The 25,279-nt window shown below is 36.9% G+C and overlaps 1 protein-coding gene across 1 annotated transcript in view; it reads right to left on the reverse strand.

Moving 5' to 3' along the window:
- Positions 1-18,951, reverse strand: part of LOC150086629 (transforming growth factor-beta-induced protein ig-h3-like) — a 214,030-nt gene extending 195,079 nt beyond the window's left edge. The window contains exon 1 of the mRNA XM_090372208.1: positions 18,819-18,951. Coding sequence (XP_090228334.1) covers positions 18,819-18,931 — 113 coding nt within the window. The 5' untranslated portion in view covers positions 18,932-18,951. The remainder of the gene's footprint in view (positions 1-18,818) is intronic.
- Positions 18,952-25,279: the final 6,328 nt, after the last annotated feature.

Consider the following 25,279-nt stretch of genomic DNA (forward strand, 5'->3'; position numbering starts at 1 on the left):
AACAGGACATGGGTTACTCAATGAAAAACTATTCCAACTGGGACTACATGACACAGATTTATGTGCATGTGGAGCTGTAGAAAACTTGAAGCACGTACTTTATGACTGTCCGTATTATGTTGATTTACGATTGCAAATGCAGGGCTGTGTTTCTAATTTCCATCCTGGGGGGGAAGAGAATCTTCTCTCCACCCGAGCAACTTTTCAGAAATTGCAAGAGTTTGCTGAGAGGAAGTATTTAAATTAAGACGACAGGTGGTTTGCTGAGATTCTGAAACAATTAGTACTGAAGTGGGAGTCGGCAGAAGATTTTTTTAAAAATTTAAATCTATAATTATTTTATTTTATTTATTTATTATTTTGTTTTATTTTATTTATTTATTTTATTTATTTTGTTTTATTTTATTTATTTATTTATTTATTTTATTTATTTATTTTGTTTTATTTTATTTATTTTATTTTATTTAACACCACAGGAACTCTTATTCTTTCTTCCTTTTTTCTTATTTATTTTTTTCTACTCTGGAGTGGTTTCCCAGAGCAATCTGGCCCACCTTGTGGCAACATCAGGTGGGTCAGAGTCTCAAATTGAGACAGTACGAGCACTATGGGACTGGCCCACCTTCCCGTGGTGTGGACGAGTATCCAGAACTATATCTCGAGGTGAGTGATGCTTCTGGGTAGCCAAGGGGCCAGACACAACATATAACACACACAAACCTACGTCATTTACATATCTGGCCCATTTGTAGTGATACGAGGCGGAGTTGAACTGACGTTCTAGGAGCCTCCATTTACAAAAACACATGTTAACATGTCCACTCACCCCAGCTTCCGCTGATAGGGTCCATATGCGCAGGCACAATAACGACCTTGGCAGCGACCTGTTAATGATATTGCAAAATATAACAAAACGAGATCTTATTGTGTGGAAGAGGAAAGGACATGTAAATTAAAGAATGGGCCGCCTATTTCTGTACTTACTTAACACTTCTCAAATCTCTGTATCCATGCTTCAATTTTTTTTTTTTTTTTTTTTTTATTGTTGTAAACTTCATGTTTATCGATTATGTAAACTCCTGGAGTACTAGTAGTAGTAGACACATGTAATGCAAGAAAGCAATCTTATGTGGCATCAGCCAAAAAAAAAAAATTCACACATCCATTCCCTCTAAAAGTTTGTCCAGTTCCTCCTTGAATTTAATTAAGCTATCAACTTTCACAACGACAGATGGAAGTTTGTTCCAGCAATCAACTATCCGCTGGCTCAAGGCAAATTTCCGCACGTCTATTCCACAACTGTCTTTCTTCAATTTGAATTTATGCCCCCTCAAGTTCGTAATCTGAGCAAGAGGAAGAATCCCATCAGAATTGAGCCTACTCATACCATTCAAGGCCTTATACACCCCAATTAGATCACCTCGCAGGTGCCTAGTCTCCAGACACTGCAATTTGCAGACCTTAAGCCTTTCATAGTAACAGCAACCATTCACCAATCTTGTTGCCCTTCCCTGTACTCGCCCAAGCAACTCTACATCCTTCCTAAAATGAGGCCTCCAGACCTGTACGCAGTATTCAAGGCGTGGCCTGACCATTTCCTTATACAAAGGGATAATCACACCTCCTTTTCCCTATTCTCAAAATTCCTGTATATCATTGACAATACGCCATGACCTTCTCTGGCAGCCTGTGTGCACTGCTCAGAAAACTTCATATCTGACTGCGCAATTACTCCCAGGTCTTTTTCATTTTCTACCACCTTAAGTGTAGTACCACACATTTGGTACGTTTCTCTGGGGTTACTTCTACCCATATGCAGTACTTTGCATTTGTAAATGTTAAACTTCAGTTGCCACTTCTCAGTCCATCTGCCAACGTTTCTAGATCCTGTTGCAGTAGCACATTGACATTACTGTCATTAACAACGCCGCTAACCTTTTTATCATCTGCAAACTTGCACTTTAAGCCTGATATACCTTCATCAGTATCATTGATAAATATACAAAACAACAGTGGGCCCAACACCGAACCCTGAGGGACTCCACTAATAACATTAGTCCACGAAGAGCAGAGTCCATTGATTACCACTCTCTGTCTTCTCACACTCAACCACCCTTTTATCCATTGTAGCAACTTGTCCTTAATACCATTCTGCTCTAATTTGTACAGTAGTTTTCCATGCGCAACAGTATCAAAAGCTTTCCTGAAATCCAAGTATATGATATCAAAATTATTTTTTGCATCCAGTTCCTTTGTAACCACATCATAGTTTCCAATCAAATTTGTCAGACAAAACGTTCTAAACTCATGCTGTGTCTGAATTATTACTGCGGTCTTGTCTAGATGATCCTGCAATGCTTCTTTAACCAGTGACTCCATTATTTTCCCCGGAACAGAAGTTAAATTAACAGGTTTGTAATTACTCGTAGGCAAACTTCAACAAAAACTTTAATATATTTATATCCTTAACGCAATTCATTTAACATCCTAAATCTAATTCATTTAGCATCCTAAATCTAATTCATTTAACACCCTAAATCTAACTCATTTAATATCCTAAATGCAATTTTCATTTTTGTTTTTGGATGCGTATGCACCCTTGTACCCCACCAGGGCAGCCACTGTGCACTTTCCCAATACATGTATTCTTATTGCCCTTAAAATATTTCCATATAATGCATATTTGTTTCTTGGTTCTCGAAAGATGCCACTCTTTACCCCTGCATGTGAGGTAATTCTGTATTAATTTTTCTGCGCTGGTGCTTTGAATGCGGTCGATTCCAGGCTTCCAGCTTAATACAGTCGTGTCAGACAGAAATGTCACAAACTTTTCTACATCAAGAACAAAATACTTTCTACAAGGCCAAAATTGTCAGCGAATTAAAATAAAATCGTAAATATAATTTGAGTGCAAGACCAGGAGCAAGGGCCCAAATTCGTCTCATTGCTATGCTAGCTCTGTCTCTAGGTATCTCTATCGTATACTTTTTAAGGTCTATAAATCAATGTCTTGCCAAAGCAGTAATACTGTATCTAATTAATAATTACAACGTTAGCTGATTGCTATACATTATACCGAGAAGCTATGTCAATAAAATATTCGATATAAATGAGAATTAGTTGAAGAAAGTAAAATTTACAAAGCCAGTTCTTTTTCAAAATTAATATCATAATATTCAAAAATGAAAAAAGTAGGTAAAAAATTAAGAATTTTTTAAATTCATAAAAATTAATAATTTTTTAAATTCGTAAAAAATTAATTAATTGAGAATTTAATCAATTATGCAGCACGACTGATATGTACGCTACCAATAAGTGAACCTATACATTTCAACTCTAATAAAACAAAAACGATTCAGTTCACATTACTTAAACATTATATTTCACAAAAATATCTTTCACAAAAGATATTTTTGTGAAATGACACTATAAAACGTCGTGTCGGAGCTAAAAATAGTCGTGCCCATCAGTAAAATCCGTAACTTTTGTAAAGGATCCAAATGAACTCTGATATTAGCATTGGCATTAGCAGTGGCAAATGATGCAAGAAAGCAAGCTTACTTGCATCATTTGCCACTGCTAATGCCAGCATCAGCAAAAAAAAAAAGAAAAAAAGCAAATACGACACTCCATTTCATCTATTCATTCCCTCCAATAGTTTGTCTAGTTCTTCCTTGAATTTATTTAAGCTATCAACTTGCACAACAGATGGAAGTTTGTTCCAGCAGTCAACCACCTGAATAGATGTAATCATTCTTCCTCAATTTGAATGTGCCCTCTAATGTGTGTGGTCTGAGCAAGAGAAAGAACCCCATCAGCATTGAGCATACTCAATTCTTCAAAGCATTAACACCTCAATCAAATCACCTTGCAGGTGCCTAGTCTCCAGACGCTGCAATTTGCAGAACTGAGCCTTTCTTGGTAAGAGCACCCCTTTGTTCCGCTCACCAATCCCGTTGCCCTTCTTTGAACTCGTTCCAGCAGCTCTATCTTCTTCCTAAAATGAGGCCTCCAGACCTGTATGCAGCACTTAAAATGTGGCCCGATCACTGTCTTATACAATGGGATAATCACCTCCTTACCCCTGCATATCATTGACAAAATCCCATGAGCTGTCCTGGCAGCCTGTATGTTGAAAAACATTATTATACCTCTCGCAAAGGCTACGAGTATTATGTTCTCTGTACATCAAGTTAGGTCATTTAGTAACTCTATACTTCAGAAGTGTGATACATTTTAGATGGACACAGTCCAAGTGAATTACTAAGTATTGGCATTACAAGCTGTAGCGGTATAAGCGTATCAAATCTTAAACGACTTTTAACACTTCAAAATAAAATCATTCCTTTTGTAAAAATGCATCCCTCCACTAGCTGCATTTATAGAGAAAAGAAACTTTGCCTCTTCGAAAAACTGCCCACGTGTATTTTGATTAGCTCAGATCCCTCAAAAATTACATTGTACTCTTCAATAAACAAAGCAATTGCGATGAGTGCAAAGCTGGTAGTGGTGTAAAAGATTGTAGTGTAACGGTGTTAAATTCATATCATATCGCTCAGATGTGGTTAAACAGTGGCTTGCAAGCCTCATGCGGTTCTTTAACACTTGAGCTGTTACTCCCAGTAAAAACAAACAATATCTTGATTAACAGGAATAAATAAATAAAAAAACTCGCCGGTAACAACCAAATAGTTAATGCTTTTAATACCAGTTGATATTTTTTACAGAAATTCGCGCGGTTTCTAATTTTTATTCATACAAAAATAAATAGGCAGCTATCTCTTGAGTTATGAAAATACGAAAATTTTCCCCCAAAAATTGTGCCGTTTTTTACGCGCCGTTTCACTATTGGAAAAGACAAGAGTTTCGTCTCCATAACTTATGCTAATCTACTTTTTAGACACAGTCTAAGGTATAAAATTAATCATGGTAATTCAACTCCAGTTTTTTTTCCTGTCATTTTACTATAGTTACAACTTTTTTTTTTTTATCTTATTTATTATGAACATGTCAAATGCGGTTAAAACGAAGCTATTAACAGATTTTGAAATGGCTAGATCTGAAAAGTAAATTTTTACAGCCTCGTGAATTTTATTTATTATGAACATGTCAAATGCGGTTAAAACGAAGCTATTAACAGATTTTGAAATGGCTAGATCTGCAAAGTAAATTTTTACAGCCTCGTGAATTTTATTTATTAAAAGTCACCTACGCACTTAAAAGACTTGTGTCTCTGAAATCGAAAATTATCTTGTGTGACTTTCAAACCTTCAAACAGTTTGGCTATCCCTGATGTAGTTAGAAAAGGAGGGAAAGGAGAGGCAGAGATGCGCTTCTGCGTAACTGAGTTACAAATTCATCAAAAGATAAATACAGTACATGTACAGTAATTGCATAAACATATACTACACAATAATAACTACTGATTTTATTCCATACTACATTAAGTTACGGAACTTATATTGATTCCTTATTCACAATGGGATTATAAATTCCAATGTAATACTAATATGGCATAAAATAAAACAGTTATTATCATGGAGGATATGTAAATGTAATTATTTAGCTGTTAATGGAATTAAGCCCAAAATAACAACAGCTCGTTCAAAAACATTATTATTATTATTAGCTATATGGTGCAAGAAGCCTGAGGCTTATGCTGCACCAGCCAAAAAAAATTCCCGAGTTAAATCAAAATCCCTTGAAAATATTAATTTCAATTTAATTTTGATAATAACAGTAAATATTATACCCGATAGCAGTTCTTTAATCTGGGGATACAGATTGATTATATGTCGTAGTTTCTTATTGCCTTCCGGTCCTTAGGAAGGAAAAGTTAGTGAGTCAGTGGCGCGTTATCCTATAGGTACAAAATACATCTGCCTAGGGCCCCGATCAGAGGGTGGGGGGGGGGGGGGATAAAATAACTGTTTCAAAAACTCATTGTTGTTTTTTACTCTAATCGGCTATTATTTATTAACAGCAATAAAGCATTATCCTCTCCGGATCAATTTGGCTTTACTCGTGGTAAGGGGACTGAGGATGCAATTGCCAGACTCCTTACTTTGCAAAAGGAAACTGATGTAAAATACCTACTTGGTCTCTTTGTGGACTTCAAAGGGGCCTTTGACATCCTTTGGTGGCAGAGTGCTCTGGAGAGGTTCCGGGATGCCGTGGTTTCTAGACCAATCTTCAAATTACTTACAAGGTATTTTCACCAGCGCTCTATCATAGTTAAGAGTGGTACTAAACAGGTCTCTAGACATGTTGCAAGGGGTTGCCCACAGGGAGAAATTCTTGGCCTCCTGTATTGGAATGTTGTGTTTGATTCATGGCTCATCAAGAAATTTGAAGGAAAAAAGATGATTGCCTATGCAGACGATCTTACCATCCTTGTCCACGGAAATTCAAAGAATCTGGAAGACACGGCTAACTCCGTCTTATAAGAACTTTCAACTTGGGCTGCAATTCACAAATTGCAAGTTTCAACAACTAAAACATTGCAGATGCTTTTAAAGGGAAAATTAGATAGAGAACATCCGCCACTTGTATAGAGGACAGACAATTAAATAATCCGCCATAACAAAATATTTAGGTATTCAACTAGATGATGCCTTAAGTTTTCTGCAACATGCAAGGTATGTGAAACAGAAGTGTAAGTCTTTCTTATCCAAATTGAGACAGGTAACCAGGCAGGAATGGGGCCTAAGAGGTCATTCATTCAGATTATACTATAATTGTGTTTTTTTACCTATGATTGCTTATGCAGCTGGAGCGTGGGGACATAGTGCCAACAAGTCAGCAATTATGAAACAGCTTCTGCAGGCCCAGCGTGCTGCCCTCCTGATGACGTCACGGGTGTGTAGAACCACTTCTACCTATGGCTTTGCAGGTGTTATTGGGAAAATTACCGCTACACTATGAAATACAATACAGATATATGATGTATCACCAGAAGAAATCAATACCTGTTGCTTTGGATGAGGTGCAACTTGACGTAGATGCTTCTTTAACATCTGAGTAAAGAAGGCTTCATTCCATTTATTTAGATAAATGGCAAAGAGACTGGTCAGCTTCGGAACTTAGCGCCGCGACCAAAGAGTTTTTACCATCGGTGAAGGAGTTTAGGAAGAGAGAATCGCTGTGGCTCGCATCTGGATTGCATGATACATTTTTACTCGCCGGCCACGGGAGTATTAACAGCAAATTATTCAAATTAGGATTGTCTCCTACCCCGCTTTGTCTCTGTGGACAGGAAGAGAGTATTGACCACATTATTTTCGATCGTTAATATTATCAAGGTTACAAGCGTGAACTGCAGCTTGTTTCAGATACCTTCACAATGGGAAATTAACTTACGCTTATCCGATCTCAAGCAGCATTTATAGCACTGAACACCTTTGTCTCACGTGCTTTTAAAAGAAGAGAGGAGCTTAGACTTGCTAATTTGGGATACTTTTATCAGGAGTTGATGATTGGATACTCATTGTAACCAAATACAGTATACCCTGCTGGACATTCAGTGTGTTCCTGTATATAGTGTAAATTCTTGGTGTTCTTCTGAATACGAAATACCTGTTTATAGCGTGACTGGGCTAAAAAAAAAAAAAAAAAATAATAATAAATAAAAAAACTTGTTTCTCCGAGGAAGTGCCTGGAGCAATGACTACAAAAGATTAGACATAATTACAGTACTGTATATCTCAAGAAATCTTGCTGATCCTAGTTCTAGGATGGGATCCTCCATGGGATTATTTCCCATAGCATGAGAAGTCAGTCCAATTCTCCACCTCTATTTGCTTTAGTCTTGCTTTATTTCTTCTACCTTCTAACTACTGGAGGGTTCATCTGTCTGATCCTCCTCTCTTCTATTCTTTCTTACCTCTCCAGCTCTCAAACTTCTCCTTCTATAGCCTTTTAATTTCATCCTAATTTGGGCTCTCTCGGGTCTTTAGCCCTGGCTTAGTCCAGCAGGTGATAGTAGATCCTGGCCGCCTCCACATGGCGGGGATGGGGGGTGGGACGTGGTGACCAGGTGTTGCTACTTCCCATCTGCTAAGAGCCAGGTACCGGCCGAAAACATAACAACACACCATATCACTACACTTACACATCCAACACACTACATGAAAATGGCCGGTTTTGGCGTAAGCTTCTACACAAGATATACAACGGCGGCTGATGGGGGGAACCCTGGGCTCCCCCTCAACAACACATGAACATCCCCTGCTGTTTTTATGTGATTTTTATTGGAAACTAAACTTTCTACCTGCCAAGGTAAATGAACTTTACTTGAAGATCAATTTGAAAATTACGTTTTTTTTTTTTCAAAAATGGTTTTCCGATTTTGATGAAACTTTATATTTAGCTCTTCTCTCATATAATATGTTTGTTTTGTTGTCACAATAAAACGAAATTGAAAATATTCTTTATTAGTTTTTTCTGAAGATGGAGCTCTCAAAATCCATTTTGCCTTGGGCCTCATGAAGGTATAACGCGCCACTGCAGTGAGTACAACGTATCCGCCCCCTCATTGAAAAGGGCCCAATGGTGGTCCTGGTCCTACAAAGGAGGACCGGATATCTCAAAAATTAATTCTTGCACGACGGCCCTTTGAATTCTTAGTCCTACCTTCTGCAGCTGTGTGTGTTCAGGACCGATAAAACTCGAACCTCAGTTTGAAATGGGTTAATGCAAAACTCAAGTGAAAAGGCAGTGTGTGAAATTCTTCGTCTAAGAGGGGGTATAAAATCTAGATCTTTCCTCGTACTTCCCCTTGGGGAGGGGAAGTACGAGGAAAAATTCTCAAATAATAAAACATCTTGCGTTGGGATTACCAAACCTAGATAACTGTTTTACTGTATTTGGTCTATATATTAAAATTGGTCTTGCATGAAGCTTAAGCAGTTTTATTAGGTATGAACTAACAGAAGCGTAGCCAGGAATTTTGACACTATGGCCAAATATCTGAAATGCGCATTTGTTTTCATAAAAATAATTAAATTATAATAATGTTACAATATTAATTGTAATGCTATTTAAATTAAAAACATAAATATTATTAAATTATTATCCATCAAATTTTTTTCCAGATAATGAATTGGCGCCTGTGGCCGGGGCCACAGGCGTAAATTCATTATCTGGAAAAAAAAAAAAAAAAATACAAGTACATGTACTTGTAACTATCAGAAAATAAATCTAATGGTGACAAGTGAGAGAGAGAGAGAGATAAATTATTATCCCTCTGCTGCATGGAAATAAAAATAATAATAATAAAAATAAAAATATTAAATTTTTCAGGAAAAAAGTGGCACCTGAAGCTTGTTGTCATATTCGCATCATGCAGTTGTCTATAGAAGAGTATGTTGTGCGGGATGAAAAACCCGATGGATACATCACAAGGAAAAACCTTTTCTTTCCCCTTAAGATCCTCTTCAAACGAGTGACAAATGGCAATATCATTGCTGACTACGCTACCACGTAGAGGGTATGGCAACTTGCCTTGACAATAACCCCCATGATAATACATTTTCTTTCTGATAAATTACCAAAGTTGGGCTTAGCCACCACTCTCAAAAACGCTGATAAAAATATTAATAATGTAAAATTGTTTGTGCAGTTCTAAAAATTCCTTAAAGAATTTTCGATGATGAACGTATATACTTATTAGGTAAACTTAAATACAATTTGATTAAATAAGATAAAAAAAAAAAGATAAAATTTTTTAAATACACTGTGTTGTCCAAAATTGATGTTGGAAACTAGTTTAAAAAAAAAAAAAAGAAATACCAAAAGCATTATAGAGAATGATTCTGAAATGCCGATAGTGTAACAAGGTTCAGAATTAAAAAAAAAAAATGATAATAAAATAATAATAACAAAATATTTTTTTGTTGTAGAATGATTACGGCAAATTCTTCGTACTGAATATCAAATCACTTGAAAAAACGGTTAATATATCGAGATCACCTTATAAATTTTTGGGAACTTCATACTACAGAATGAATATGCCAGGAAAGCAGTTTAAAATTTCTATCTTCAAATAAAGATTAAAATTTTAAAGAGGAATCCAAGCGTTAAAAGCAAAGTTCTGTTTCGATTCAAATCAATAAAATGAGTTTTGCGAGAAGCAGCACGTTCATAAAGTACTGTAGTTAGCACTCACTTTTCATGTAGGCCTAATATGTGAAGACAGAAGACTCGTATTACACGAATTGCTTTAAATTATGAAAAATGAGTGAAATCAATGTTTCCCAGGTTTTCTTTGATAAAAAATATATTTGATGTCATTTCAAAATATAGAAGAAACTATATATATGTTACAGAAATATCATCAGTATTATTTTATTTGGAAATAAGTAGCAAGCTTTTTACATTTTATCACACTGAAGTTTCATCGCCAAACGAAGTTTACAAAACTTAATACACAGTAATAGTTTATCATCGACATTTTTCAAATGTAAGAAAATGAGTGAAATGTTTTTTAATACTACCTGTAAGCAACTCCATTGGACATTTTTCCGCTTTTCAAAAGAATTAGACTATTTTGCGAAACAGAATCTTCCAAGACCGTTTTATGCAATTTAGCTTAATAACAGAAAATTCTACTTTGAGTGATATTGACTGTCATGGAACCCAAACGATCGTTTGGCTAAATTTAGATTTAGAAACAGAGACATCTAATTTAAAAGATACAATCTATATATAAATCTAATATTTACGAAATTATTACTATTATTTCATATTAATATGAAATAATAGTAATTGCGAAATAAATATGAAATAATATATTTATATGAAATATGAAAATATGAAATAATAGTAATTGCGAAATAAAAAGTATTTAATTATTTTTTCATCATTCAGGAACTATTCATATGTACTACTTTGGATCTTTATTATCTTTTCGTTGGAGAATTTCATGTTTTCTTTTTATTTATTTTTTATAGGCCATTAAGTCTAATTGCTAAGCAAGAAATAGATAATAATAACCGTAAGATAAGATGATAAGGAAGAAATAGATGGCAATAGAGTTAAGGCGGAAATTAGTAACGTTTTTGATAGAAGGAGAAATAACCACGTTAAATTTTTTCTAACTATTAGGAATCCTGTAGAGATAAGGTTTTGTTGTGCTATGTAAAAACTCGCATATAATACTGTAAACTGTACTTTCTAATGCTTTTTACTTGCCGTCACCTTATCTCTACAGGATTCCTAAAAGTTAGAGAAAATTTAAACATCCTGGAAATTGTCCGTGTGGGGGGGGGAATCGAAGAAATTTATATATCACTTCTAATTTTGATTTACTATTTCTCATTTTAATTTTAACATTTATTTAAACACTAGATAACGGAGCTAAGTATAAATTCTTCTCAAGGTTACATTGCTGCAATCACAAGGCAGAAACCTGCCCTAATTCCATTGACCTATAGAACCTTCTCACTTGATCTGTTCTTCCTCGCGCTATCTATCAGACTAAATCAACAGACTGAATGTTCAATTCTTGCTGTTGGTAAATAGTAAGGTACTGTACAGTATATTACGAATTGACAAAGTTTAGTGTTGCGTCTTTGAATTATTAAGTATTAATGTCTCTACACTGTTGCCGCATTGAATTAAAAGCAGTGGTGAGCTGTGAATATTTTAACAATGGGTTCGCAGTTTTGCCGACTTTTTGATGTGAAACATCCTTGGGGATTCCTGCCGCGGATGATGATCCGCCAGAGGCACTTCCCACGTTCACACTACTAGTCTGCGCCAAGCATTCACTAGTAGTGATTAGAACGCGTGACGCGTTTTTCGTGACCGGTATGATATTTCGAGCTAGCCTGGTCATCATGCCACCCCCCCCCCCCCCTCTCTTTACAATGATACCTGGATACGATAGTATCTCGAGTTCTAACTGTTTAGATTTTTTTAATAGCATAACGTCACAATCATACTTCCTGAAGTATGACTGCAACAATACAAATATTTGTCAACAATGTATATTTTTCGTCTCGCATTTTCGTAACATTCCATTGTTAGGTGCCTCGAACAGCTGCGTATGTCGTTTCAACTACAAGGTCGGTACTTCAATCGACGCTATTTTCTAGACATTAGATACGTTGCAATCGCAGGTACACATCAGTTACTTTAGTTATTATCATAAATCCATTGTATCTTCTTGTCTTCCAGAAATTATAAAAATTTGCGAATGTTCAATAAAATATTTACAATACAAAAGCTCTATTATTTCGTAATCAATGTCCAAATAAAAATACCTAAAAGAAACGCGAAGGATTCACATAAAACCATCTACCGCGCGTGCTCGGTACACGCGCCACTTTTTTATTCGCCTCTCTTTTTTTTACTAAGGAAATATAATGGATACATATTTTTTTCATGATAAAATTTTAATATTTCGAATAAAAAATAACACGAAATATTTCCCATATCACAAAAACCATCACAAAACATTCTACAATATAAAAACAAATATTAAATAAAAAACAAACTCTTCTAGAAAAGGTACACAATTATTATTATTATTATTATTATTAGCTATATGGTGCAAGGAAGCCTGAGGCTTATGCTGCACCAGCCAAAAAATAAAATTCCCGAGTTACCCTGAGAGAGAGAGAGAGAGAGAGAGAGAGAGAGAGTAGAAGGGAATCACCAAGAAAGAGAAGAATGATGATATCCAGCTCAGGACCCTTGGTGTGCCAAGCCCATACTCACCAGATGTGAGCCCCCGGGGTTAAATCACAGATTACATAAAAAAAATTATTACACAAATATTCAAGAAAAATGTATTCTAAAAATTGCCATATACAATTTACTTCTTTATTAATATTTGTTGTCGATCTTCTGCTTTGCTCAAGCTGAGTGATGATTACAGAGGAATGATTTGACGTAACGATCCGGATCAAATTGAAGCAATGGTTTTCCATTTAGATGTAGGGTCAACATTATTCATTCATTCATACAATATTATTCATTATGCTGAAAGCACTGCTAATCACAGTGGTTTCAAAGATATTTCTGGATTTTATAATTGAAGAGGGAATTTCACTCGATTTTAAAGATAAACTGTCTTCGACAAAATCTCTAAAATCATTAATTTTTATTTCATATTTTATCAGAAAACTTAAATTTCTTATTCGTTTTTTACCGTCTTGCCACGGAGACGAAAGTTTTTTCGTATTCCACGATTGCAGGTAGCATATGTTTAAAATTTCTTTCAATTCCTCATCGTCAATAGTATCATTATTTTCTTTATTTAATTTAAAATTACTCTGTTGCATTAATAACTTATTCTTAATAACGTGTCACGAGGTAATTTTTTAAATATGTTCTTACTTTCGATTCCTTCAAATTCTTTCAACTTCAACATGCTCTCAATTTTAGCTTCATAATTTCCTTCAGAATTTTTGAAATTAGCGATAGCATTGATAATTAGAATAATGAATTTATCTGTTTTTACTTTAGTGATGCTGCGACTTTGTAAAGCTTCTAGTTAAGGTAAGAGAGCTCCCGCAGGATGTCGATCATTAGTGCTAAATCGTTAAGAAATTCCAGATTGAAAAGTCGGTTTAATAATCCAGAATATTTAATTAACTTTCTGATTCAAAATGTTTGCACAAAGTGGGATAATTCCTCCAACCCTCAATTGCCGTCAGTAAGCTACAAGCTGCCCATTGTGGCCCGAACACACGACCGATCTTTATAGTTTCCGCATCAAGTTCTTTAGCAATCATCTTTAATTCGCGCTTGTTTTTTGGAGATTGGTGATACAGTTTTTTTTTTTGTTTATTTTTTTTTTAATTATTGCCTGTATGCCATTATATTTTAGAACACTTTCTGCACAGTGAAAGCCTTGACGAAGTTTCAAAATCTGTCAACATTTCCTCTTCGTAAAGTTTATATAATATCTTAGTTGCCTTAATTCCCCCTCCCCCCCCACATTGCTACCCTCACTAGTTCTTTGAATACAGTGCAAAATGTCGGAATCACACGAATATTGTGCCACTGTGACCAGGTAAACATAGACAGAAGACATTTACTGGAAGGCAAGGCTCACTCACTTCTCCGAAAAACATATGACTTCTTGTAGGAGTAAAGGGGAACCACAACACATGTTGACCAGAGGCTATAATCCGTGTCGGGAAGCTTCTTAATCCTCTGACTGGCTATGGAAAGCATATTGACTAGCGCGACTTCTCGGTGTGTGACTGCAGAGATTTTATGAACACCACTAACATTGTGAAATGGTAATCCCTTTCACCCTTAACTCGCGCTTTCTAATCACCTAAATTGCCTAAAGGCCAGAGGTAAGAACAATGCAACAAAGTTGTCTCTCCTAACCCGTTCGTTACGTGGAAATTTTCTTCGTTCACCGGAAACTATTTAAAATGTAATTACCAAGGGGGAATCAAAAAAATTCGCTATAAAGAAGTTCGTTAAACAGAAGTCCGACTGTAATTAAATCAAAAATGAAGCAATTTTAAAATATATAACCGATCGATTGCGCCATTAAAATGCTGGGAATGGGGCCCCGCTCTCCCCACCGTAGTTTCGGCTCTAGATACTCAATAATTGCATTCAGGATTTCATTTGTAAAATAAATGATCGTCTCAGCAATGGTCTCGCAAATTTAAAAAAAAAAAATAACATGGACTCTCGCGAACCCGCTAAAGCTCACCACTGATTAAAAGCATCGATTATGCTTTGTATGTCCAGTACAGGAGACTGGGGTAAATACTAACAGGCCAACTTTAACCCTTCACATTTCTCATCTGCTAAGCCAGTGGTGTCCAACCTTTTCCCGTACAGGGACCATATTCAAAGTTAGATTTGTTTCGTGGGCCGCACCGAGTGATTTGAGAACAATTAGTGTGTTACATTTTCTATATCTTGTTACATGTAAAAGGAAGTTTCCATTTTCATGTTAACGTTTTTTGTTTTCAAGCTATATATAAAAAATGCAAATTCTCAACACTTTCATGTTCAACAAATCTATGTCAGTGATTAAGTACAATACACAATAACATTTATTGAACAAAACTTAACATTTAATCAAAAAATTTTAGCTGATAATTTACAAAATTTTAAAATATTGTTTTAGTTCACTTTCCGTACGGGCCATATTCGGCCAGCAGGCTGTATACGGCCCTTATGTTAAACACCACTGTGTTTAACATAAGGGCAATGTTAATTTAACATAACTGAACAATGCACGAACATGTGAACTACAGTGTGTTCACATGGTGCATTACTCAGACATCTGTTAGTGATATATTTAAGTACGTTGAATTCATCCCTCTTTTAATACTCCGAAATTTCAATTGAATTTATTTTGTGGCCATAACATAAAGTATTTTGTCTATAATGGCTTTGTGCGGACAGTTGTAACATTTCAAATAGACACGTTGCAGTTTCCCAGTACCGGATTAAGGCACGGGCTAACATGGCCATGGTCCGCCCCGGAAAGGGCCCTGCTAGCCCGTGCTCAAATTTGCGCCCCTTAAAGAACGGGGCTCCAAATTTTACAAATTATTAAAAAAATATATATATAGAACAAAACAAAAAAATTCCAATAGCAAATTCTCTTATATTAATTTCACTATCTGTTATACCTCTTACATGAAACCACTTAAGGTTACAATTGATCCACACATGGAAACCATTGAAACAAATGAGTTTTTATAGAAATATTTACAAAATATAAGCTCGGATATTATTATTATTATTGCTCTTATATTATTTTCTCCCTGATTGGGGGTTCCACCTCGTGATGGGTATTGCTACCAAGTACACAGGGTGGTTGTTGTTATGTCTGGTGTTACTGTTGGTCGAGGAACTCTCTTACACCTACAGGTGTTCAGGATTGCGACTTTCTGGAGTTCCTTGTACGTGTTCGCTGGGAGATCTATTGCTGCTAGGCTGTTATGTAGGGTATTTGGCACCATACCTGTGGTTTACACGATGATCGGGATGGTCGTTACTTGTTGCATATGCCACATCTTTTTGATCTCCTGTCTTAGGTTCGTGTACTTCCTGATTTTTTCGCCATGGGTTTTCTGCAGGTTGCTAGTGTTGGGCACCGCTATGTCAATCAGATAGGTAGCCTTTTCCTTCTTGTCCACAAGGGTTATGTCTGGTCTGTTGTGCGGGATTGTCCTATCTGTTATTATGGCGTGGTCCCAGTACAGTTTGTGGGTTAGGGTCTCTAGTACTGCCTGGGGTTCGTACTTGTAGTACGGTACACTTTCTTCGATCAACTGGTATTTCCTTGCTAGCTTAGGAGCGGCAGTGCGTAGCACACGCTTCCTGATTAGACCGGGGTTCGAGCACGTGACCACCAAATACGGAGGATGCGGAAAGGTCAGGGAATGACCACCGCATGTCCCCTTAGCAATACGGCCTTAGTGCTAATGCTCCTAAAAAAACAAATAACAAATAACCTTGATAGCTTCTGATATATTATCGCTTAGGTTGAGTGGGGTATACCGCTTGTCTATCTTCCTTATGGCCTGGTGGAGTGCTGCTGTGTGTTTCTGGAAGTAATCCTTCAGGTTACTATCGCTGTCTTCTGCTGTTCAATGAGGTCTATCAGGCCCCTTCCTCCTTATTTCCGGGCAATTGTCAGTCTCTCCATGGCAGTTTTTGGTGGTGTTGGTGGCTCTTGGTCATCATTGTCCTTGTCTTTCTCATGATATCCTCCAGCTCGGTGTTAGTCCAATCTATGACCCCCGAAGGAGTATGTTAGCACTGGGACTGCATAGGTGTTTATGGCTTTAACTGTGTTCCCTCCATTCAGCTTTGCTTTCAGCAGGCTTCTGAGTCCCTGATGGTATTTTTCGGTCAGGCAGGCCTTAATTTCCTTGTGCTGTAACTGCTGAGCCTGCATCATCCCCAAGTATTTGTAGGCCTCTCCCTCTGCCATGGCTTCGATCTCTTTACCACTCTGCAGCTGGTAGTTTCGGTTGACTAATTTTCCCTGACGCAATCCGTGGGTCTTGCATTTGTCCAGACCAAATTCCATCCTAATATCATTACTGAATTCTTCGGTGATCTGGAGTTGTTGCTGAAGGTGCTTCTTGGTTCCCGCGTAGAGCTTGATGTGATCCATGTACATCAGGTGGGTGAGGGTGTACAGGTTCTTCCTTCCTTCTTTGAAGTTATATCCGTACTTGCTACTGTTGAGCATGGTAGATATTATTATTATTATTATTATTATTATTATTATTATTATTAGCCAATATGGTGACAAATAGCGAAACTACTATACTATTATGGAGTACAATGTAACAACGTGTAGTAAGCTTAGTAACTTACTACTTACTACTATCAACAGACAGAACTAATATCATCTTCTTTTTCCTGCCCAGTATTAGGCCTAGTGGCCTGTTACAGTCTCTCTCTCTCTCTCTCTCTCTCTCTCTCTCTCTCTCTCTCTCTCTCTCTCTCTCTCTCTCCATATGCCTCTGTATCTCCTTCCCCGGGAATTCTCTCTACATGCTGGATCCATCTGTCTCTGTATGAGTCGATAAAACTCAATACTGAAGTTGTCTGCAGTTCTGACAGGAAGTCTTGATTTCTTTTCATGTCAAGTCTGGTCTAGCCTGCAGTTCTGCGTATGAAGCGCATTTCTGCACCAGTCATCCTTCTCCTATCTCCACTGCTCATTGTCCCACTGTCCATACCTCAGAGGCATAGGTTAGGATAGGTGTTATGTACCCGTCTCCTTGTTTTCTTATGCACCAGATTAGATTTGAAAATATGATTTGTAGTTTTAATAATTCCTATGCATTGTTTATTTTTTGCTCAATATCTTTTTTTTTCATAGGACAGGTGGTATCCTAGATATTTGAAAGTGTTAACTTGTTCGATAATCTTATTGTCAATGCAGATCTTGCTTGTTATTGGATCGCTTCCTTTAAATGCTATTTTAAAGAGTCCCTCTGCAATGAGTTCCTCTAATATCCTCTAAAGCTGAAGAAAAAGTCTGCTTTTGTTTGGTTGCAGTGACTTAGCTGAAGGCCCTACAGTCTGGGGAAGGATAAATAGTTTCTTAAATATCAAAATTTTTCATGTTATACGGGATGAAAAATTTGGAATAATTCGTGGCTGGGGGAATCTTACCCTCACCCACTGCCTGAGATCTGCTAACTACAGTCCCTATTGAATATTTCTTTAACAATTGATCCCATTAAGAATTTCTTCCGTCTTGGGCAGAAAGGTGCGTTAACAATTGCAGTTTGGCAATTGTTAACATCTTTCTGTCAATTATTCGAACTGTCAGTCAATCATTACTTACTCGCATTATTATTAGAATAATCGATGTCCCATGTATTATGGTCAGAATGTAATAAATTTACAATACTGTATATATAAAGGCATATTAAAATGTGCTTAAATAAATTTCATGTCGATGTCTAAATGTATAAATTTTTAATGTCTATCTTTCACGTCTAAATTTCATATCTAATTGATTATAAAATATGCATACCTACAAATTGATCTCTTTTAAAATGTATTATGAAAAAAAATAAATAAATCGGAGATTAAATAACAACAATTACAGAATTAAAATGCATTGCAATTAAAAACGCCTGGAACTTTCGATCTAAGATACATTATACTTTTATTTAATTTAATATAAATTAAAAATATATATTTTTTCATGTTATACTAGGTTTCCCAATTTGCAAAGTGACAGATATCCTAGTAAAATGCCTAAGCTCTTTCACTCAATAAACTCTAATACAATACTCCTTGACCTTCTGCATGGCTTTATCTAATTGACTTAAATAGACCATGAATGTCCCACTTACCCAGCTGATAACATATCCCAGGCAGGATTGAAGAATCGCTTCTCTCTATGAATTTCTTGTCCCTTCAACAGAGGCAAAAACAACAGCAACAGGCAGATGTTTCTGTAAAGCATCTTGTAATGTAATATGACTACTTGCGATAAGTCAGTTACTCTGGTCAGGGCTGTTGGTCTCTTTTATACCTCAAATAGTGATTACGTCATATGTGTGGTAATGGAGAAAGGAGCAAATAGCTACAGTTCTTCCAAGAAATAAGAAACTATATCTCTTATTTTTTTTTTTCTTAATAACCTTTGTATATGCGCTGTTTCAGGTATTTTTCATTGCTCATGCATTTCAGTTTCTGAATTCCACATATACACTTTGCTCTTTGAAAAAGGACAGCATGAGAAGAATTTTAATTTACGACGCATTGTATTTCCACAGTTGGATCCTTTTTTTATCCTGAAAAATAATTATAGGAGTAGGTGTTTTATTTATAGCGAGCAAACAAGTAAAATTGTTTGCGAACGCTAATATTTGCTTAACCATTCAGTTTGATTTCAACTCCTTTCACATAAAATCAATTAAGATCAATGGCGAAACTATCATACCGCCAGATACGCCACTGCCGGAGGAGGGGCACTGACGGCCGCTTTAGTGTGGCTGCTAAAGCTCATTCGTGGTCCGCTCAGTAATCTGGCAAAGGGGTTAGCAATTTATGGTTTCTTCTCTGATTAACGTCATATGAGACAGTTAACGTCCGGAAATAAAGCCCATCACACATTTGATAAATTTTATAATTTAATACAAAAAATATTGAGAAATCGTTTATCGTCAAAAATCCTAACAAGAGAAATAAAAACAAACTGAGGAATTCAGAAAATATTAGCTGCAAGTATATATATTGCTATAACATTTTTTTTGAGAATTCGATATACGCGCGCCTTCTGCTGTTGCCTTTTTTTTTTTTTTGCTTTTGTGTAAAGCAATTAAAAATTTAAACAATAAGATGTCAATGCATTGTGTCTGCAAATTTCGTATTTTGCCAGATTTTCTGGAGTAAATGGAGTAAAAATTATCTACCCCTCTCCTGAGACCGACTAACTCTGCCGCGATTTGAAAAATGTTTATAATGATTCCTCCTATTTTGACAGGATTCGAATCCAGTTCTTTTCCACATGGTGTGCACAAGGACAGCGAGTAATTAATGACTACAAACTAGGATATAAACAAATAAAATAGCTTGTGACGTGTTGGATCACGTGGCATGACAGAATTACAAGAAGAGCTGTAGCTCCTCGATGAATTCACTAAGGGGATTTTGGAAAAGGCAAGCGACTCATTCATCTCATAAGAGGAATCATCATGGGTGCGTGCAGCAGGAACATCGTAATGGGCAGTAGCGGAGTTCATTCTTTTATTGATGTAGACAGTGCCTAAAGTCTTAAATCGGTGAGAGCGTGGAACAGAATTAGCAATGAAAAGATTAAATTCGGCTGGAAGAAAAAGAAGACTCCACTATGACTACAGTTATCTGTCTCACTACATACGCAAATTCAGATGGCAACATTGCAGGCAACTATCAAATCCTTAACCGAATGGCACGAACCTATTTCCTCTGGCATATATGACACTCGAAATAGGTGTACACGGGACTGAGAATCTGTGGGATCATCTGGAATGATGAATATAAGATAGACTCAGCACCCAACGTATCTAAAGAATCTAAAGGTGCATTCTCAAATAGGAATATAACCGGACAGCTGTGCATCTTAGTCAAATCTATGCTATTCAGGATCTTGGCTATCATAACCACTAAATCTATTTGTTATTTAACGCGTAATCAAATATTTCGATGGAGAGTGTAGACATCAGTGTATAGAAATGCGAGTATTTTGTAATCTATAAACGACATTAAGCACAATTAAAAACAACGAGAAAACGTACAGCGGAAAAAAAAATATTTGCATGTTTTCTGTTCCAGCTTAACAACTTTTAACTTGCACTCCGTATGATTTTCATTATAAGTGTCATGCTAATTCAAAGGGGGAAATGAGAACGGCTCATTTCTCACACATGCCTAGAGCTGCCTCTGCCTACCCGCGAGGACAGTGCCAAACTTACTCAGTATTGCTTTGAAAGTTCCTAGTTTGTTGAATATGCACTTCTTGAAACTTTGGATTTCGCAATTAAAAGCATACTCCACACCATTCTCTTTCTATCACATCTATCTCTGCTGTACAGATTATATTTATAACATTCAAATCATCCATCCGGTATTTCAGAACGACATCATATTTAATATTCCTACCATGTCAAAAAATTATGCATTTTGTCTGTAAATTGCGTGTTCTCCGGTCGATTTGCCTGTTTTGCTGGACGAAAAAATCCTAGTTTCTGGGGGGAGGAAAACCTTTCTATCTACGCCTGAGACCGCCTAATTCACCCACGGAGTGAAAAACGCCAATTAAAGTTCCTCGCGTCATCGATGGAATTTGAACCCGGGCCTTTTCCAGCCTGTGTGGGGAGGACGGTGACGATACCACTGTGCTACACACCCAAACCCCTACATGTCGAAGTTTATTTGATGGAACACTTATTGATTTCTTCGTAATCTTAACATATTGCATTTAAATTACTCTACCAAAAATATTCGGAATCCGTGACGTTTGGAAAAGCACGAATTATAATGAACAAATTAATAACGTTTAGTGCTATATTTGGTCCCAGAAACACAATACATCTAGCATCAATCCGCCGCGAAACGCTTTCTGCCAATTTCTTAGTATTAGCATTAATAGTGGCATATGACGCAAGAAAGAAAGCTTATAAGTGGCACATGACGCAAGAAAGCAGCATCAGGCAAAAAGAGAAAAAAAAAAAAAAAAAAACCATTTCCCATTCACCTATCCATTCGGTCCAAAAAAAGAAAAAACAAATTATAACATTTGGGTCCCCTGTAAATGATTACATCTACCCATTTTATTTATTTTGTCTGTAAATTGCGTGTTCTCCGGTTGATTTGCCTGTTTACCGGATGTAAAAACCCCAATTTCTGGTGGGGGGGACATTACTATCTACGCCTGAGACCGACTAACCCAGCCACGGAGTGAAAAAAGCCCACTAAAGTTCCTCGTGTCATCGACAGGATTCGAACCCGGGCCATTTCCACTCGGTGTGGGGAAGACGGTGACGATACCACTGTGCTACCACGCAGATCCCATTCGCTCCAAAGGTTTGTCCAGTCTTTCCTTGAATTTATTTAAGCTATCAAATTCCATAACTACAGATGAAGTTTGTTTCAGCAATCAACCACCCGCTGGCTAAAAGCAAATTACCACACATCTATTCTATAACTGTCTTTCCTCAATTTGAATTTATGCCCCCTCAGGTGTGTAATCAGAGCAAGAGGAAGAATCCCATCAGCATTGAGCTTGCTCAAACCATTCAAAGTCTTAAACACCTCAATCAGGTCACCGCGCAGGTGCCTAATCTCCAGACGCTGCAATTTGCAGAACTAAAGCCTTTCTTGTAAGAGCACCTCTTTGTTCCCCTCATCAATCTCGTTGCCTTCTCTATACTCACTCCAGCAGTTCTACATCCTTCCTAAAATGATATAGTTGATGCATTACTCTGGTGTTATTCTACCCATATGTAGAACTCTGCATTTGTCAATGTTAAATTCAGTTGCCACCTCTCTGCCCATCTGCCCAACTTTCTTACAGCAGACAGCAAGAATTTGTGTTTATTCCTCCTTCAGTGCAGTTTCAAGCTCGGATGGAGAAGACTTGGTCAGTGACCGATCTCTAATCTAGCATTCTACTTCATTCCAAAGATGTTCAATCGGATTCAGATGTGAACTCTGAACCGGCTAGTTAAGTTGTTGTGCTCGTTTTCTCAGACCTTGATTTTTATACTGTTTGCTGTATGGATGGGGCATTATTGTGTTTTCCATCCTGTTCCTCACGCAACTGTCGGTGTGTGAGTATTAGTAATGGCCACATGGTGCAAGGAAGCCCATGGCTTATGCTGCACAAGCCAAAAAAAAAAAATAATAATAAAATAAAAAAATAAATAATAATAATAATAATAATAAAAAAGAATAATAATAATAATAATAAATAAATAAATAACAATAATAAAAAAACAAAATATTGATAAGAATAAGATGATAAGAATAAAATAATAAGAATTGATAAGATGATAAGAATAATATAATAAGAATTGATAAGATGATAAGAATAAAATAATAAGAATTGATAAGATGATAAGAATAAAATAATAAGAATTGATAAGATGATAAGAATAAAATAATAATAATAAGAAGAAAATGAAAATAATAATAATAATAATAATTTATAAATGAGAGAAAAGGAAATGGACAACCTAAGCGTTTCCCTCCTCCCGTAGATAATTATCCAGCTGACCTTTGAAATTCACCAAACTGTCAGCCTCTACCACCCATGAAGGCAACTAATTCCAGTAATTTATAACTAACTGGCTAAAATAAAACTTCCTGCAATCCAGCCTAAACATCCCCCCCCACGTAACTTGAAATTATGGCCCCTTGTTTTAGAATCATTTATAACCGTGAAAATTTTGTCCTCATTCATTTTGCTTATGCCTCTCAGTGCCATAAACACCTCAATCAAATCTCCTGTAAGGTGCCTAGTTTCCAAGCTCTGCAACCCACATATTCAAAGTTTTCCTCATATGGAAACCCTTTTGCCGATTTCACCAAGTGAGTCACCCGTCTCTGGACCCTTTGAAGAAGCACAATGTCTCTCTTTAGGTGCTGCGGTCTTCACACCTGAACACAATACTCCAAGTGTGGTCTAACAATAGCCTTATACAATGGGATTATGACGTCCTTATCTCTACCAGCAATTGTTCGATACATCATTGATAGTACACCATGGGCCTTCCTCGCAACCTGTCTACAATGCTCAGAGAACTTAAAGTCTGACCGTATTAACACCCAAGTCCCTTTTCTCCACTACCGGCTTTAGTTCAACTTCGCCAAGTGTATAAGTTATTTTGGGGTTACCGTTTCCCAGTGTTTTGGTGGGAAACAGTTACCTTACACTTTGCTGGATTAAAGCATAGCTGCCATTTTTCTGACCATCCCTGAAATCTATCTAGGTCATTCTGAAGAAGCTCTGCTTGGCGGCGATCATTACATCATCTGCAAATTTAGACATCACACCCTCTATCCCTTCATCAATGTCATTTATGAAAATCAAAAACAACAGTGGTCCTAATACTGAGTCTGCGCGGTAGCACAGTGGTGTCGTCACCGTCCTCCCCACACCGAGTGGAAAAGGCCCGGGTTCGAATCCCGTCGATTACGCGAGGAACAACTTCAATTGGCTATTTTCACTCCGTGGCTGAGTTAGTCGGTCTTACACGTAGATAACAATGTTTTCCCCCCCCCAGAAACTGGGGTTTTTCGTCCAGCAAACGGACAAATCGACCATAGAACATACGCAATTAACAGACATTAGACACAGCACGGCAGATGAATTTAATTATTCGGGTGGCCTAAATATAATAGTTTGGTCCTAATACTGATCCTTGGGGAACCCCACTTCTTACATCAACCCAATCTGAGGAATAAGCATTTATCACAACCCTCATAGTCACATACTGAAGAGCAATATCCCAGTTTGTCTGAAACGTAAAATAATGAACCAATGTATACTCCCCACCATGACTTATGGAACTGAAACTTGGGCCCTCACCAAAAGAATGGAAAAGAAGCTGAGAACTACACAGTGAAGAATGGAATAAATTATATTGGGAATCCGACTGTTAGATAAGAAGAGAAACACATGGATTAGGCAGAAAACTCAAGTAAAGGATATTCTTATCAAAACTAAAGAACTAAAATGGTCTTGGGCAGGACACATAGCTCGAAGACATGATGACAGATGGACTAAGAGAATAACAGAATGGTACCCAAGAGGAGCTAGAAGAAAACCTAGAAGTCAACGACGGAGATGGACAGATGAAATTCATGAGTTTGTGGGCAGTAAATGGATGGCCATTGCACAAAAGAGAAGGAACTGGAAAGTTGCTGGAGAGGCCTTCATCCTGCAGTGGATTGAAAATGGCTGATGATGATCATCACCCCGCAAATATCACTGAAAGGGATCAATACGGTGGTCGAGGTGTTCTCGTCTGGGGAGGCGTTATCTTGGGTGGACGCTGTGGAAGCGTCCATAGAGCGGATGGAGCTATGGAAGATGGTTTTATTAAAATTAATAAGGAAACCTGACAAACCAGTTACTGATCCAAGAGGCTACCGGCCTATTTCATTGTTACCACATCTTGGAAAAGTATTGCAAAGATTGATATTAATCAGATTGGAGGCTTTATTTTTTACCAGGAATTTAGATTTTCCATATCAATTTAGTTTTAAAAGAAAAAACTCGACAGAGGATGCAATACATGATCTTGTTAATTATAGTATAAACTCT

The sequence above is a fragment of the Mastigoproctus giganteus genome, chromosome 4 (assembly GCF_048544385.1).
Source record: "Mastigoproctus giganteus isolate SK-2022 chromosome 4, ASM4854438v1, whole genome shotgun sequence".
Lineage (NCBI taxonomy): Eukaryota > Metazoa > Arthropoda > Arachnida > Uropygi > Thelyphonidae > Mastigoproctus > Mastigoproctus giganteus.